The sequence below is a fragment of the Camelus ferus genome, chromosome 15 (genome assembly GCF_009834535.1).
Source record: "Camelus ferus isolate YT-003-E chromosome 15, BCGSAC_Cfer_1.0, whole genome shotgun sequence".
Taxonomy (NCBI): Eukaryota; Metazoa; Chordata; class Mammalia; order Artiodactyla; family Camelidae; genus Camelus; species Camelus ferus.
Genome location: NC_045710.1, coordinates 27,352,072 through 27,368,908, shown reverse-complemented (window position 1 = coordinate 27,368,908; position 16,837 = coordinate 27,352,072). Strand labels below are relative to the sequence as shown.

Genomic DNA, 16,837 nt, shown 5'->3' with positions numbered 1-16,837 from the left:
AAGTAAAAACAACATTGAGGGGAAAATAATTTTTAAATGAAGAGTGAACTACCATAACTTCCAATTTAAAACATACAGCACAACTCCCTGATCCACACAGGGTTCTGCGAATAGCGTGTTTGAAAACCCCACCTTAATTGTTCATATTATCATGGTACTACATAAATTATTAATAAATGTCTTTTTTTTTCATTTATGTTAGATTATGTCTAAGCATTTGGACAGCCCCCCAGCAATTCCTCCTAGGCAACCCACATCAAAAGTGTATTCACCACGATACTCAATATCAGATCGGACTTCTATATCAGACCCTCCTGAAAGCCCACCCTTACTACCACCACGGGAACCCGTGAGGACACCTGATGTTTTCTCAAGCTCACCTCTACATCTCCAGCCTCCCCCCTTGGGCAAAAAAAGTGACCATAGTAATGCCTTCTTCCCAAACAGCCCTTCCCCCTTTACACCACCTCCTCCTCAAACACCTTCTCCTCACGGCACGAGAAGGCATCTGCCATCACCACCATTGACACAAGAAGTGGACCTGCATTCCATTGCTGGGCCGCCTGTTCCTCCACGACAAAGCACTTCTCAACATATCCCTAAACTCCCACCAAAAACTTACAAAAGGGAGCACACACACCCATCCATGCACAGAGATGGACCACCACTGCTGGAGAATGCCCATTCTTCCTGAGTTCCTCTGTCCCGGGATGTACATTTTCCTAGCCCTAAATCCATTGCTGGCAATGGATGCACTGAACGTGCCAGCACTGAGGAGTTAAAGTGAGAACTCCAAACACTAACGACTCTACTTCAAGATGCAGTGTAAGACAATGAATTTTAACCTAGACCTAATTATAAAATGAAACTGGTGTTCATTTAGAATATGGAAAGACTGATCTAGAGGAAGTGGACAACTGATTGCACCTGAAAATCAAGTTAAAGGGACTTTCTCCAGCCAATAGGCAGGAGTCTTCTTTTTGTGAAGTGATCTTTATCATTAAAGGGATGGGAAACACAGTCTAGTGCCCAGCAGGCCCACTTGATGACAGTTTTTGTAATTCAAAATATTATGCACTTTTTAAAAAGAAATCTTAAACAGGGATATTCATATCCTCCTTTGTTTTCCTTTGCTTTTACTCGTCCTACTTTTAGAGTATTTTCTTAAAAGTCATTCAGAGGACTGTGAGGAAAGGCTGTGGTACCTGACCTTGTTGGAATCAAGGCCCAGCACTGTACTGCAGTCCTGTTTACAGATTATTACAGTGAATTGAATGGGTACCGAGGCTTCACCAAAGAGGTACTTTTTTTCCTTTTTTTTCCTTTTTTTTAAGAATAATTATACCAACTTTATGAGCATTCCCCTACCTACCCTCCGTAAACAAACAAAACGTGGTGGTGTTGCCTTTAAATGAGAAGTTTTGTGTCATTAATATGACAGAACAACTTTTTTAAAAATGTAATTGTCAAGTATATGATTCACATTTAGGAGACTGTTAATCTATGCTAGAGTGTCCTTTCCCCCCCCTTCTTCCACAGAAGTTTACTGGTAATCCATGTCATGGCTTGTAGCTGTCCCTCTAACCATACTATGGAAATGCAGTCACCCAGTGTGAAAGGAGCACTTGCTGGGCATCACTGATACCGTTCATGTTTTACTAATAGTTGAGTGATCATCATATCTAGAATTACCTTGCATTGCCTAAATCATGTGTATATAGTGAATGTTATATAATATACCTGGCAGGTCTGTTTTAATTTAATTGAATAAAGATACAAGTACTTTGTTTGGCTGGCATATATTAAATTATTATATGGAGAAAACGGTCGATTCTTATTTCTTTCAGTTGAAACGCACACACACACAAACACTAAGCATAAAAGCACGTATTGTGGTGCGCCTTGGTTTCTAGTTCTGGATATATGTATTCATCTTAAAGAATGATCTAAAGCTGCAGTTTGGCATGTAGGAAAATACTTGGTTAGAATAGGATGGGTCTCTTTTAAGCAGAGCTTTGTAAGGTTTTAATCTCCTAGGCAACATGTGTACAGTTTGTTAAAGTTTATATTAAACATTCTACCTTGCTTGAGGTCTTTGCTCTATCAGAACTATTCGTAATAGAACATCTGCCTACATCATTAATATCATAATATGGATTATTTATTAAGCCTGTGTACTGATCTTATGAGTCTAACAAGTACTGTGACTGAAATGCATGCAATTTGTTGAAGAGAAAAAGTATTACTAATCTCTACTATAGTATCTGTGAAGTGTGCAGTATTCCATCCTTAGAGAGTCATCAGTTCATCGGTATCTGCATGCGTCCTCTAAATAATGAAGCAACATTCAGCAATTCTGTTAACCATGCCATTAGAGACATTTTTAGAAGTGCTGCATCGTGGTGGAAACCTAGTACTTCAATGTTTCCTGTGATATTTATTAGAGCATTAAATGTACATCACAATAGTACAAATATATAGTCCTTTAAGACCAGATTGGTGGTTGCATCATCATTAAGCAATCTGTCCTATCATATCCTTTCTTATCTGTTAGAGTTGAATCTTTTTTCAGTATCTGTACCATTCCTATTATGGTGGCCATTTTTTTCTTTGTAAAATGTCTCCTTTTAAGAGTCTTTCAAAAAATTAATTTCACATCCACTCTTGTATGCAAAGTGTCCGAAAGACCATTCATTCAACAAGTAATTATCTAAGCCTACTTAACTAGTGCTGCTACAATTAATCATAATACACATTCCAGAATTTCCGTGACTTTCTATTAGAGCAGCCTCATTGTCCCTAGGATCTCTCTTTCTGTGTCTTATGCACACTTCTCTTTTTAATTACCCCGCCCCCACTCCAAATGAGAACCAGAGAAAAGTCACATTGGAGTCCATTCACTATCTCTGGCCAGTGTGTTAGCCTTCAATAAAGTAATGACTTCTTTTCAACCTGCATGATTGTGTAGAGGAAAAACTCAGATTTGAAGTTCTAATCATATTTCTCCGAAAGGGAAGCATTCTTCTCCCCTGGTGGTTCTAGGAGACCGCTTCACTGTGCATCAGCTTTATATGCATTGGGGATAGAGGATATTTTTGTTCTGAAGTATAACATTTGGGTAAAAATATTTTCTGCAGTGGTAACTGATTAGAAAAATTCCAGTTGGACGCCCTTAAATGAAGGTGAGAAAACCATCTCCTTGCCTTCTTCACAGGTGAAATATTAACTAGCTGACAAATTTATTCTTTGTAGTAACTAAAATATACTTAATCTAGGGACAAGAAGTTGCTGAGAAGATAAATGCATCACCATAAAATTCTGCTTTTGAATTCAGGACATTACAAGATAGTCAATGAGCATGACTTTTTCTAAACTATGTTCCAAAATATGGAATATTTCTTTTAGAAATGGAAATGCTCTTAGATGTTTCATTATCTTTGGATCACAAAGTGAAACTATTTCAAGGTTGAATTTACCTAAGTGGACTGATAACCAATATAATAGAAAGGGAGGCTTTTCACATCTAAGCACTTTTAAAAACAAGAACAAATAAGTATATGTTTCTACATTTATTGAAAGACAGGTTATTTACTCTTCCCGGACCTCTAAATGTATTCTGAGACTACAGATTATCAGGAAATACACAAATATTAAAAGTTTGCTTAATTAAAGGTTGTTGGGTATCAAATTATGTGTTTAGTAGGTTACTGTGCTCTAACAACTCAAGGATGTTTTAATGGATCTGAATTTAGCAAAGAGCATACCATGCTAATTATACTACAATTAACAGAAAAGTGTAGTGAACAAGTACTACAGTTGGAGGCTCTATCATGGTTCTAAATTCCTTAATGTGTTTTTTCATGAATCAAAAATTACACAAACCGAAAATTAGTTGGTATTTATGATCACAATCTTGTCTTAATCCTCAAATTGAATTCATTTTAGCCATGTACTTCATTGTTTGTCTTTTAATGACGGCTTAAATTCAGTTTTAAGTGGCTCAGCAAAACAAACAATGGAAATGAAGGGAGGGGGTGTCCCAGTTTATTAGTGTTGTAAATATTGAGGAAAACCATTTTTTCCTCCAGATTTAGAAAGAAAAATTTAACCATTTATTTCTCAGTATTCTGCTGCTATGGGTAGGTTCACTTACTCTTTTAACCTATATTGTATGACTGTTTTACAAGTGTAGGTCCTGTTGTGTTGCACATTAATCTTTACCAGTAAAATTAAACATCGCAAGGTTAATATCAGTTTGGCTGAAAGAATTATGCAGTAAAATTACTTAAGGGAAAGTGATGACTTAGTTTATTTATTCAATATTTTTCTTTTGAAACATCTCATTACTATTTAAATCATTTCATAATCCCTTATACATGAGCCAATAAAATATTTTGAGCTCTAGTTAAGAAAAGCATGAAGTCTATAAAATAAATCTAAACAAAAGCACTTGTAACTTGTTTTGTAAATTTCATGCCTTATTTTCCATTTTTGACACCATAAAGTGCATTTTCTGTCGACTGTGAGCAAATTTCCCTTTTGCCTTTAATGAAAATAGTGCATTAAGTAGCCAATTGCTGCAAAATTATAAAACAAGTTAGCTAAAGGTGGATCACATTGGACTACCAGTCAAAGGAACAAGATGCGTAACAGATGGAAGTCACACGTGGTGTGGCTTTAGGGAGAGTGCACCTGTGCCAGATGCATGCCACTTTCAGTAGCTGCCAAACGTGCCTTTAATTAAGAACATCTCTAATTTTTTTCTTCAGATCAAGTCAGCATTTGGGGGCGGGATTAGGGCAGGGGACTTTGGGGTGCAAATATCTGGTGAAACCCACCAGAGAAGAAGCCTTTGTTTGTCAAAGTGACATGTATAACTTTAGTTGAAATGTGTTTGTGTATATATATGTTTATTTGCCTTTGTTTAGTAGCACAGTTATTTGCTAAAATAATTGTCAAAAAAATTGCTCTGTCAGTCTTATTTTGATGTAGAAACAAAGTGCGGTCTATACATCTAATATGGCCTTTGTACCTAACCATGTTCGTAGGTAATCTTTGTACTCTGTGTGCAGCAGTATTTGGTTTGCATTTAAAGTGAAAATAATGGCTGTTATTTTTCTGGCATTACTAAGATAAACCGAAAGTAATAAAGAAAAATGCCTTACATAGCCCGCAAGTGTATTATTTTTGCATGTATTTATTTTAGAGGACAATATTTTAATGTCATTAGTGATTCTCATTTTAGCTCATACTTTCCATGTAGAAATAGTTTGCTCTTAATCATCATCTCGCTTTAGAGGCACTTTTTCCTGTATCACATTATTATAAAAGAAGTTCAGTATTTCCTTGTGCATCAAGTCCTGTGGTTGTAGTGAGTGGGAGGCCCTTGGGTTGATAATTAGTACTTTGGTGACCTTGGGTGTCACCTGGATGAAGGTGCAGAGGGCTGAGGCATTTGTATTCCATAAAAGAACTCGTAAGATACCACAGTTCCTTGACAGGCAATTTTGCTGAGACCTGCTGGAACATGGCAGCCTGACATTTAGCAGTTCTTTCTAGGGTTGGCATGAAAAGATACAGCTTACAGTTGTACATTGTAAAGAATTATGCAGATATGAGGGCATTCATGGTAAACTGTAGAATGTGAAAACTGATGAAGCCTTAAAGATCTAATACCCTTACTTAAGAACTGAAGCAAGTGAGGTCTTGAAGCAGAGAGATGACTTAGCTAACATCATATGACAGTGATTGAGACCACTGACTCAGCTTTGACTCCAGGTATTTGGAGGACTGCTTTCAGTAATAGCCAAAATTCACTGGAGTTTTTTTTTTACTCCTAGTTTAAAGACACAAAATCAATGGTTTTGTACAAATTCCATTTGTAGGTCACTGTGAAATCCAAGCATGTATTATTGAGTATATTCTAGAGAATCAATTTAATAGCTACATGAAAATTAGGTTAATATTGATTACTCAAACCTAATTCCATATTTGCTCTTGAAACATGACTTCTTTTGAATTTTAACCAGGTGGTTTGCTTTTTTTACTTATTTTAATCTTGAGCTCATCACAGATTCAGATTCAGACTTAAGTCATTAGGATACAGCCCACAGCCGAGCTTACCTCTTTGCAGATCAATGCACATGGCAAGAAGGGCTTTGATAGAATACAGTTCCAAAATAGTTCATGGCCATTCTGCTATCTTAGGGCTTTTGATTCTCAATGGAGGCAAGAAGAAAACTACAGCCCATTTTTACAAGCTGGTTTCTCACCTTCAGGACTCATTGAGAAAAGGAAAAATCATTGAGGTGAAAATACAGCAAGCAGTTGCTTTAGAATCATACCTGTGTTCACATTCTGGTTCCATTAGTTATTAGATGTATGACTTTGGAGAAGTTATGTAAATAATCTGAATCTCTGTTTCTCATCAGTACATGAGGTTTATAGATCTACTGTTTTGAGACTATTGTGAGGTTTAAAGGTTGTATGTGTAATGCCCAATGCCTTGCCAGAGGAAGTGCTTAACAGTAAACCACCGTTAGGAAGAATATGTTTGCCTGCTTTTAGGTATCTTTTAAGAGGTTGATGGTTCATCCTAAAGTTCCCATAATTTGATTCTTTTCCATACTGCTTCCTTTGATGTTTACTGTCACTTAAATTGGTTTTGAGTGACTTTAGTTATAAGCATTTGATAAGGGCCCATCTGACTATTCAACATTCAACAAATATTTATTGTTCCACGTACAGTTTTGATGTTAGAAATATAGCAATGAACAAAATAGACAAAAATCCATATCATCACGGGATTAATTTAGTGAGGAAATGTAGACAATAAATAATAAGAACAAATGGGTATATGTTAGAATGTTGTAACTGCTATGAACAAAAAAGGTGACTGGGAGTGTAGGGGCAGGGGAGGTAAAATCTAATGGTCAGCCTCAGATAAGGTGATATGAGTAGAGACTTGAAGAAAGTGCAGGAATGAGACATACAAGTATCTAGGAAAAGAATATGCCAAGTCACAGGGAACAGCCAATTAAAAAGTCCAAAGGCAGGAGCATACTTAATGTATCTGAGGAACAGCGAAGCTACTTGTGTCTGGAGAGGAATGAATGGGTGTGGGCAAAACAGGAAATGCCATCAGAGGTTTAATCGGGTTCAGATCACGACTATCTGGAATATATAATCAGTTGTACCAGTTTATTATAAAGAACATTTATCATGTAAATTTTTAATCAAAATCTTACTGTATATGATAGAAAAGGTCACAGATAATAAATTAAATAATTCAAAAAAGATTCATTTAGGTTTTGATGAACTGTCAGTTTTCTGCATCTCAAGGTAAGTAGGATCAATTATTTATTCTGTCCTAAAATTCAATGTATGTATAGAATCTGAGTGCTGATGTTTACATACTAAATCACTCAATGTATCAGTTGATCTGAGAGGTAATGGCTCTACAATTTCAGGGGGCCAAAAAAAATCACCTGAGTGCATTTAAAATGCAGGTTCCTGGGCCCCACTCTTAAATATTACAATAAAGTGGGGCTGAAATAGTACCCAGGAGTCTGCATTTTACAAGTGCCCTCATGGAGAAGATAATATATTAGTAAAGACTTGAAGGAGGTGAGAGACTGTGACATGAGGTTCTATAGAAACACTGTCCCTGAGCAAGAGACTTTCTAATTTTATGCCCCAGAGTAAACTATTTGTCATATGATAAAATAACCCACTGCATGGAACCCCAGAGTATTGCTCCATAAATCCCTGGTTCTCCCAGGTTCTAGTCCTGGAATCAGAGAAGCAGGACAACCCTTGCTTGGGGTTGTATACAGACCCCACAGGGATACAGAAGGGACCTGTTGCCACTCCCAGCTTGTGCAAAAATATCCATGTCACCTTTTGGTGGAGAGCTGCTTATCAACCCAAACACTTGAGGTGCTATCTATGGTCTCCCATGAAAACTCTGCTTCTCCAGAGGACTGGAGGCAACAGATTTCAGCAGTTTCCAAGCTCTTTCCCACCGTGACTTCATTCCTAGTGCTGGAACATACATTTAATATCATTAATCAATATCATTAAAGATCTTATCTCTGTCAATTTACAGTACTACCTAGAAAGATTATGAAATTAGCTGGAACAACATAGAAAGGAGTAGCAAACTTTTTTCTTTTTCATAGATGCTTTCTAATGCTAGATGCTGTGGAAGTGGCAGTGGCGCCTTTAACTGCTTCTGAAGACAACTGTATTTTATTTCCTTTGTGATTGACATTTTTCTTTTAAAAAAATGAAATGCAGGAAGGTAAAGTGACAATCCTGAATCTCTTTGTCAAATTATGAGTAGAAATTAATTCCTGTAGCCTCGCTCTATGAGAGCACCACCATTAACATTGGCATCAACCATCTACTGAGCACCTACTATGTACTCTCAATCTAGAGGTGAAAAGAACTTTGAAAGATACGGTATAGCTCCTGCCCTTGCAGAGACTTACGTTCTTGTTGGGAAGAAAAGACAAGACACAGCAAAAGATAGACAAGTTTCACAAAGGATGAGGATGCTTAAACTGGGTCTTGAAGATCAGCAGAGAGGAAGGAGGCTAGAGAAGAGGCATGAAGCAAGTGAGCCCAGGCAAGGTGCGTGGCTTTCCAGGAAAGAATAGAAGCCCAGCTTCTTTCAGGTACAATAGTTCACCAGGATTGCAAAGAGGGAGATGGTAACCAGGGAGAAAACTTGGAACCGTACTGGACAAAGAGACACAGCCTTGAATGTCAAGTCAAGGAGTTTGGAATTTGACTGTAGACAAATAAGAACAGTCAAAGAGTTTCACACAAAGCAGTGTTTGGGAATATTCACATGTTAGAGATACGTGGGATTGATGGGAGCAGAGAATACATGCGCGCAATTAGAAAGCTACCAGAAAAAATCCAGATATCAGGTGATAGACACCCAGAGAGTAGCAGCATCAATTATTACTAGTCTTATAGGCTAATTTCATAAAAATAACTAAATTGAGTTGTGCTACAGGCGTTGCATCAAGATTTTTCAAAGGATGTTATCCAAATGAAAATTTGGGAGGTATGTGATAGTTCTGAAAGCTTCCTCAGTAATTGATCATTTTTATGATAATATGAAGGGAAAAGAAATTTTGTTTTTTATACTTTATTTAAGAGGTTGTGTCTCTTGTTCACCTTACATGTCCAGTCACTTTCAAGCACTGCCCCTCAAAACTTTTCTGGCCTCAGAATAGAAATCTAATTTCAAAGGAGTTCATTAATTTCAGGAAAATGAAAAGCATGGCTTCAACTTAAATATTGGAAACTCCAAAAAGTTGGCAGTGATCCTTTAAGTGTTCCAGACACCTATTGTTCAGGATGCTAATAGATGGGTTCCTAATTAGTCATGAGGTAGTGGGAAGAAAACTTGTAACACTTAGAAGTTAAACTTCCCCTATTTTAGCAAACAAGAACAGCCATTTCTCCATTACTGCAGGAACAGCCTCTGGAGAAGTCAGCTGGAGAACCAAGATTCTGAAGGAACAGTAACCCGTCCCCCTACTTATGGATAACTACCTAAAAATAGAGACAAATTGTTTAAAGCTAATTTTTTTTACTGTTACCATCTTGACGTTTGGGGTATGTTAAGGATGTGGACCTATATCTATGTGGAAATGGAGCACATTTTATTGACCCATAGCCAGACAAGCTTTGTTGCAATGATTCCTCTGCCTGAGCTGTAAGAACTTAGTTGTTTTTTTTTTTACAACTGACTGCTGGAAAACAGAATAAGGTACTGCTAGCCCTAAATTCTCAATCTGACTTGGCGTTTTTTAACACTGTGTGTGAGCCTAAGTACTGATGTTGCTTCCACCTCCTTTACAGACTGAAGAAAGTCTTTGAAGAGGATGTGGCTAAATCAGTGCTTTTTTTTCCCCAGTCCATCTGGTCATGAGTGTTTGTGACACTCGGGGTCTCTAGTGGATCTCTGAATCCTGAGTACTCAATAAAACATACCCTCTGGACTTGTTCCCGTCTGCAGCACAACCTATGGGAGGGAAAAGGCTTCTCTGGCCTCCCGGTTTCTAGGGAAACCACTGCTCCCTGTCCTGACTTGCATAACCATAGAACAAGAGGAATACTACTCTTAAGGTTCTCTTCCTGTTTGGAGATCAGTATGTCTTTAAGCTTTGAACCTTCTGTGTCATGGTTTAAGCACAAATTTTCCACAACTCAGATTTGCAACATGTAAAATACAATTCTGCTAACTGATCCTTTGTCTTAAGGGATGTTAGGCACTGCCTTGGGGGTTTTGGAAGACAGGTCAAAACAGAACTGGCCTCAACATAGTGTATTATTAGTCTAAGGACACTGGGATGAATTAATAAACTAAATGCGTACCTAGGAAGCATAAAATTCACATCCACGTTAAATATGAACATGCTCAATATCATACTGGGGGAATGACTTCAAGGTGGAAGTTTTTGTTCTTACAAACATTTATTTTCCTCCAAATGTATGATGTTTTTCTGTAATACTGTGAAAAGTCTTCATTTCCCCTTTCCCAAGTGTTGAGGTTCAAAAAGCCAGCTCTCAACCATAGACTAATCTTCATCTCTTCAATGTCTTGTATGTTGATTTGGTTTCATATGTAAGTATTTATATTAGTTTTCCTCAGGGATTTATACATCAATATATATATATATATATATTCCTACACAGATATATACAAGCTTTTTATCCTCATCTTACCACTTGACAATACAACTTTAAGTATGTTTTACACAGCTGTTCCTTGGTCAAGGTCATTTGCAAGAGCAAGTCGGTTTCTGAAGAAATCTTGTTTGGTGGGTGAAGGATCCATTGAGGGGTTCTCATTAGTTTTTTCCCTGTATTCTGATCCACTGGACCTAAAATCTCAGCACACAGATAAAGTACAGGTTGATTTGGTTTTAATTGTTTTCAAAATTATTTTATCTATCCAAATTGTCTTGTATTTGTAAAACAGTTGCCTCCTAGATCTGGAATAATTTTTACTTCCCCTGAATTTCATGGCTCAGGACATGTGTATCTAAGATTTGTATGAACATAAAGAGATTACCTTTGTAATACATTATGGGGACAATGGTGACAACTGTGTATGTCAGTGTAAAAAACAGTGTAATAACACTCTAAAAGGGGTATAAAGACTTAGAAAATTCAAGAAATCCTATTTTTGATTTGATAAAGTAACTACTCTGCAAGTTACCAAGGCCCTTAAATTTTAAGGGATGGAATTCATTAGTTCTCAACCAAAGTTATCAAGGGCCCTTACTTAATTTGGGCATTACATTACAAACTCTTGCTTTTGCTTGTTTTCATTTTTAAATGAAAAATTTATTGAAGCCAACCACACATATATGCCACATTTGGTAGAATGCAGAAATTAGTACAGTAATCAGATTTAAGGGTATTCTATTATCTCAACCACCACAAAGGAGACCAAGCCCAAACAAGAGTCAACAACGTAAACAGTCCACTTGAGTCCCCAGTCCAGGGTGCATTCTTCCTTTCTCTCGGTTAAGCCAGGTGGGTAATCCATTCCAGCTCTGCACCTTCTCCAGTTTGTTCATGTCAGAAGTCCCTAGAGGGAGGAGGCTTTCTGGAAACAACCTCTGACAGGCTAGGCTGGGGCCCTTTGGCTAGCTTTAACTCTGAGCTAGAATGGGTAAAATGAGCCCAGTGACTGAGAACCAACGTCAAGAGACCTCATGCGAGGTGTGTGAAAGGGACACTAGACACGAAGTTCTCTGTCCAGAGCTCCTGCACACTGAACAAGCGCTCCGCGTGCAGAGGCAGAGGCGGGCAGGCCTCCACCATCCACAACAGAAGGGTAGGGTCTTGCACTGTCATGGATGTGCTGGGGGTGTCCTCACTGCTGGTAGGAGGTAAGTTAATTATGACTCTACCATTTACTGGATTAACTGGGCAGAATTCAAACACCCCCCTTACATTATTCCAGGAAAGAAGCTGGATCCACACAAGGACTAAAATTCCTGAGGTCTGGAAACCTGGTGACGTGCTTTCCGCCTTGATATTTGGTATCACAGATGGAGCCATAGCTGCCTACTATGCTTTCTACTTGTGGTCAGTAAGGAGAACTTTTCTCTGCATCCGGGTGCACAGAGGAAAACCTGTTCTCTCCTCAACCCCAGTACATCTGAGTATTTATCAAATAAGATGAAGCTGGGTGGGGTGAAAGTCCTCTTCCTTTGCAGAAGCCCCCTGGGAACCCCCCCTTGGAGCAGCCTCCACAGGCCCCACCCTAAAGCTCCAGGCCTTCTCTCAGAACTCCCAGCTACTTCCAGTTCAAATCAGCCCTGGTTAGTACCCCTGTGCCCAAAATGTTAGGAAGATAGATTTTTGACCATTTCATTCTTTCTCCATATCTTCTGTCATCCAGAAGACTAGGAATGCCTATAGTTTTGGGGGCAGAAAGCAGGAAGCAAGATTTGAATCTGGCTGGTGTTGCTTCTGAATTGTTTCCCCACGTGACAGTTTCTCGTCAGAAAGTCATTCGTCACAACTTAAAATCTTTACCTTACATTTCCCCTCTTAGCTATGTCTGATCTCTCCAAAACCCAACACGTCATACTTTGATGGTTCCAACATGCAACTGTTTCATGTTTACCTGGAAATGGGAAAGCTTTGATGTCACCACCAGCCCCAAGGACCACAGAAATCTTCACCAGTTGCGTTCCCATTTCTGAAACAAATGCCAAAATCGCCCTGTCTAGTTTTCAAAGTCCACAAACTCAGCTTAGTTTTTTCTTTTTTAACTGCTCTTCTCACAAACCACCTTCTCTGCATCTGCAGGTGTGTGAATGGCTTCACATTTCTTGATATTAACTAACTAATAATTAACTAGTGGCTAACTTGCTAATCATTTTTTAACTCCAGCATTCTCCTGTAGCCATGACTAAAAGCTCATTTCATCCGTTTAAAGTTATTTTTAACTGACTTCTTTCTAATGCTTACATGGTACAAAGCCACCTCAACTCGTGGACTCTTCCAAAGGTGTGGCTGTAAGGCTCTGAAGTAATGCATACCTAAATTACTGGGGAATGACCTGCGGAATCTAGGAGGAAGAGGTAATGTACTTGCTTTTATCCCCCTTCTCTGCAAAACAGAAATGGCTTTTGAGTTCTTGGAGCCATCTTGGCTGACTGCAGGGCAGACCTGAGCCAGACGTAAAGGGCCAGGCAGGCAAACACTTGCTGGGTAAGAGTATGATGCTGCCAGTATGTTTTGACACAGGACCTTCTGGGTGTTTGATGCAGAGAGAACAGACCTGTTGCTAATTTTCCTCCCACTCGACTGACAGGGACAAAGAAAATAACAAGTTGGGTAGGTAATAGGAGTATAGATTTGCTACAATAAAGCCTTAGAGTTTGTCTGGAGCTGGGGAAGTGGGGAGGGCTGGAATCAGTGCCACAGGACCCTCCGACCTAAAAGGGTTGGTTTTCTGACTGGAAAGATTGTCCGCCTTGGAAGCTTGAGGAGACATGTACCTGGAGAAGGAAGGGACCAGGGGAACACCCATCCTGGCGGCCAGTTGGCCCCGGTAACCAACAGGGTGACAAATGAGCGTTCATTTAATATGTATTTGTTGAGTGCTTACTATGTCCTGAGTACTAAACCTTGTAGCTGTTTACTCTTACATTTGGATGGTCAATTCCTAAGGACGGAACCTAGGACACTGAAGACCACTAACTTAGTGATTGATTTCAAATGACTTACTGAGAAACATTTATAATCAGGTCTAAGTAAAGTGTTACCCCTTCAACCATCTACCTCAGTTTTAAAGTTACATAAGGAAGTGAAATAGGAAATGAGAGTGAACCCCAGAGTGGGTGGGAATGCGGCAAGACCTGCAGGCAGGCTTTATTTAAGGGGACAGAGAAGAAGGTGAGGGTAAATGATCAGTTGATTCTTTAGTCCTGCTTTCTGTGACATGGTCTGTTCCACAGCCGAGGCTGGGCAGACGCAAAAACAGCAGACAGGACACAAAAGAAGAGGACTCATTGACACTCAATTATATAGGGCCCTGCAGAAGTCCTCTCTGTACAGTGTGTGATTAAGAAAATAGAGACTTTTGTGGAGATTGGTAGAGGGAGGGTGATGATTGGGAAGGAGATACTCCGGGGCATTTAAGTTACAAAGTGCTAAAGAGGAAGAGAATGGGTGAGGAAGTAGAATTAATCATTTGGAAGTCATATTCTTTGTCTTCCACTCCCCCCAAATTTGAGGATAAAAAGAGAGCTTCTACAGTCCCCGACCCTAAACTGCCCCACAAAACTCTCTTCCCCTGTGCCCCACCCCCAACCAAGAACACTTATTAGCCTAAGTACAAGATTCATAAAGATGAAGTGGCATTTGCCTCAGACTTCAGGATGGTCTAGATTTATGTTTTTGAAAGCCTCCAGAGAGATCCTTATAGAACGGGATAGTCTGCCTTCCATCCTGCTCAAAGGCAGGGGAGTAAGGATTCAGTCCAGCATCAGCCTATCACATTAGGTCTGTTCCTGGCTTCTAAAAATTCTCATTTAAAAATTTTAAAATCACTTAACATTTTCCAACTTGAAGATATGTAGTCTTTTCTGATCAATTCTGGGCAGCTTTCAGGGACATGTGACCTGGTGTCTACCCAGGACAAATGTGCCTGAGATAGAAACAATCAGAGCATCATCCTTTTACCCAGATATCCTGGGCATTTTTCAGGATTTTTTTATGATGTCAACTTGACTCTCCCTTCTGAATCCTTGTGGGAATGAGCATTCGGCCCTCCCAGCCTCAGAGGGAAGAGAACCCTTTCTCAGGTTTTCTGTTGCATCTGGCTCCAGGCCTAGCTTCATCCCGAAGCAGCATTCTGGGTGTGTGGGGCCACCAGCCAAACAAGCCCCTACGGATACAAAAAGTGTGTCAGTGTAGACGGAATGAGCCTCCAGAGGGCTGTGGGGGAGGCAGGCAGCGAGCCCCAGGTGTGACAAAGATGGCTTTTCTGGTGCTAGTCCATTTTGGACCTCTGAGGCCAGCCTCTTTTTTTCCATGGTTCCAGTACCCAGAATTAACCACATCTTGAAGTCAAGGGCTTGCTGCCAGCCTGACCTCCCGACATACAGGAGGAGGAGGAGGGGCTGAATGTTTCTGGTTCCTCCCTGTACTTGTCCACATGCCTGGCTTCAGAGTCCAAGTTTCTAATAACGGCTGGGACCAAGCAAGTTATTCACGATTCCTAGACAAATGTCTCACACAGTACACGCACATAATAAAGAATGTTTCATTAAGGAGAAGAATCGTGTGTTCTCATCTGAGTTAAGAGCCTCTGAACTTTCTGTGCTCTGCTGGGGTCTCCCTGCCCTTCCTCTCTACCTTAGGATAATGGAACAAACTTTTCATGGTTTGTAAATGAAAACACTCAGGAGAAGCTACTCAAACTGCTTATTTATACCCTGCCAAGTCCCCAACGTGCCATCACACGATGGTGCTCACAGTCCTACACAAGATGTAAAAAGCCAGAGGGAGCAGCCATCTGTGTGGTGCCACCTTTACTTCCATCCGTGTGACACTTCAGATTGTAAATACAAGGGCAGTGCCAGGACTGGTGGCAGCAACAGAACTGATGCAGGAGGGACTAGTCTAGGAGAAAGGATAAAAGGACTGAGGGGATCCACCCAGCCCTCTAGGAAGGAGCCTAAAAAGCTGCAAGGGGGCTGAAAGCAATTAACCAGCATGAATTTGGAGAGTCCACAGCAAATCCTCAGCATTGAACCAAGGGCAGTAGGGGGGTTAGAGAAAGATAAAATCTGGTCTTGTCCATTATGTGTCTTTAAAATTATAGGTCCCAAAGCCATATTCATTTCTTGTTTCAGATGTTAAAAAGATATGATCACCCAGACTGATCTACAACAAAGTCAAGCTACAGAAAAAGCAAATCTCAGGACTAGAACTCACTCGGGCGTCAGTCCCACCCAGGGCGGAAATCCCTTTTATAGCTTCCCTGACCAGGGCCATCTAGCTTCCCCAGAAGAGGACCCACTCCTTCACGAGGCAGCCAACCCCCGTTCCAGGCAGCTGCATTTTTAGAAAGTCCTTCCTCCTACCCGTTGCTCCTAGTTCTGCCCCCTGCATACAGAGAGGACAAGTCCACGCCCTCTGCCTCAGGTAACTGGCAGAGTTTGCTTACATCTCTCTGCAAAACGGGAATTTGTAAAGGAACCAGTGGTAGATCCGTGACTCACTGCTCTCCAACGGTACCCAGTCATGATAAATGGCACTGGGCAAAAAGTGGCTGTCTGCTTTGGAAATAATGTGGTTTTAAAACAAAAATAAATAAAATTTTAAAATAAATAAATAAATAAAAATTACAAGATAGGCTCAAGCAGTCCCCTTAGGAGTCTGGAATCCTTAGAAGGATTTAGGAGCCTAATCCCAAGGTCAGGCCGGACAGTTGTTAGCTTCCAGGTCTCTCCACCCCTGACAAACTCAAGGTAAGTACTGGGTCGGAAAAGACCTAAATCTGTGATCCTAGAGTGAGAGATACAATTCTTAGCCCGTTACCCAATGAATAAAGGGAGTCTGGCAGGAGGCACGCATGCGTGGGCCCAGTTTAGCAAAACTGAAAGGGGGCTCAGGAGTAGGGCTGCCTCGTTGCAGGGCTGTTGCTCCTCCTCCCCTTCCCTTTTCTTCCAGGACCAGCAGGCGGGGACCAACAGAGACCCACTAATCTCAGTACTACCCTCCCCATAGGAGAGGAATTTGACGAACCAACCGCAAAAGTCCTCACTCCAGGCCAGCCCCCAAT

At 40.1% G+C, this 16,837-nt stretch overlaps 2 protein-coding genes across 4 annotated transcripts in view; one reads left to right on the top strand and one right to left on the bottom strand.

Annotated features, from left to right (window-relative positions):
* The window catches only part of SOS1 (SOS Ras/Rac guanine nucleotide exchange factor 1), a 134,703-nt gene extending 129,532 nt beyond the window's left edge, over positions 1-5,171 (top strand). For both annotated transcript variants that reach the window (XM_032497379.1, XM_032497378.1), the window contains one exon: positions 203-5,171. In XM_032497379.1, coding sequence (XP_032353270.1) covers positions 203-694 — 492 coding nt within the window. In that variant the 3' untranslated portion in view covers positions 695-5,171. The remainder of the gene's footprint in view (positions 1-202) is intronic.
* Positions 5,172-10,290: 5,119 nt separating this feature from the next.
* Positions 10,291-16,837, bottom strand: part of ARHGEF33 (Rho guanine nucleotide exchange factor 33) — a 44,147-nt gene continuing 37,600 nt past the window's right edge. Inside the window, exon 16 of one of the 2 annotated variants that reach the window (XM_032497371.1) lies at positions 10,291-10,904. In XM_032497371.1, coding sequence (XP_032353262.1) covers positions 10,775-10,904 — 130 coding nt within the window. In that variant the 3' untranslated portion in view covers positions 10,291-10,774. Of the gene's footprint in view, positions 10,905-12,357; positions 12,740-16,837 lie in introns of those variants that run through there. The other variant, XM_032497372.1, reaches the window with a different exon arrangement.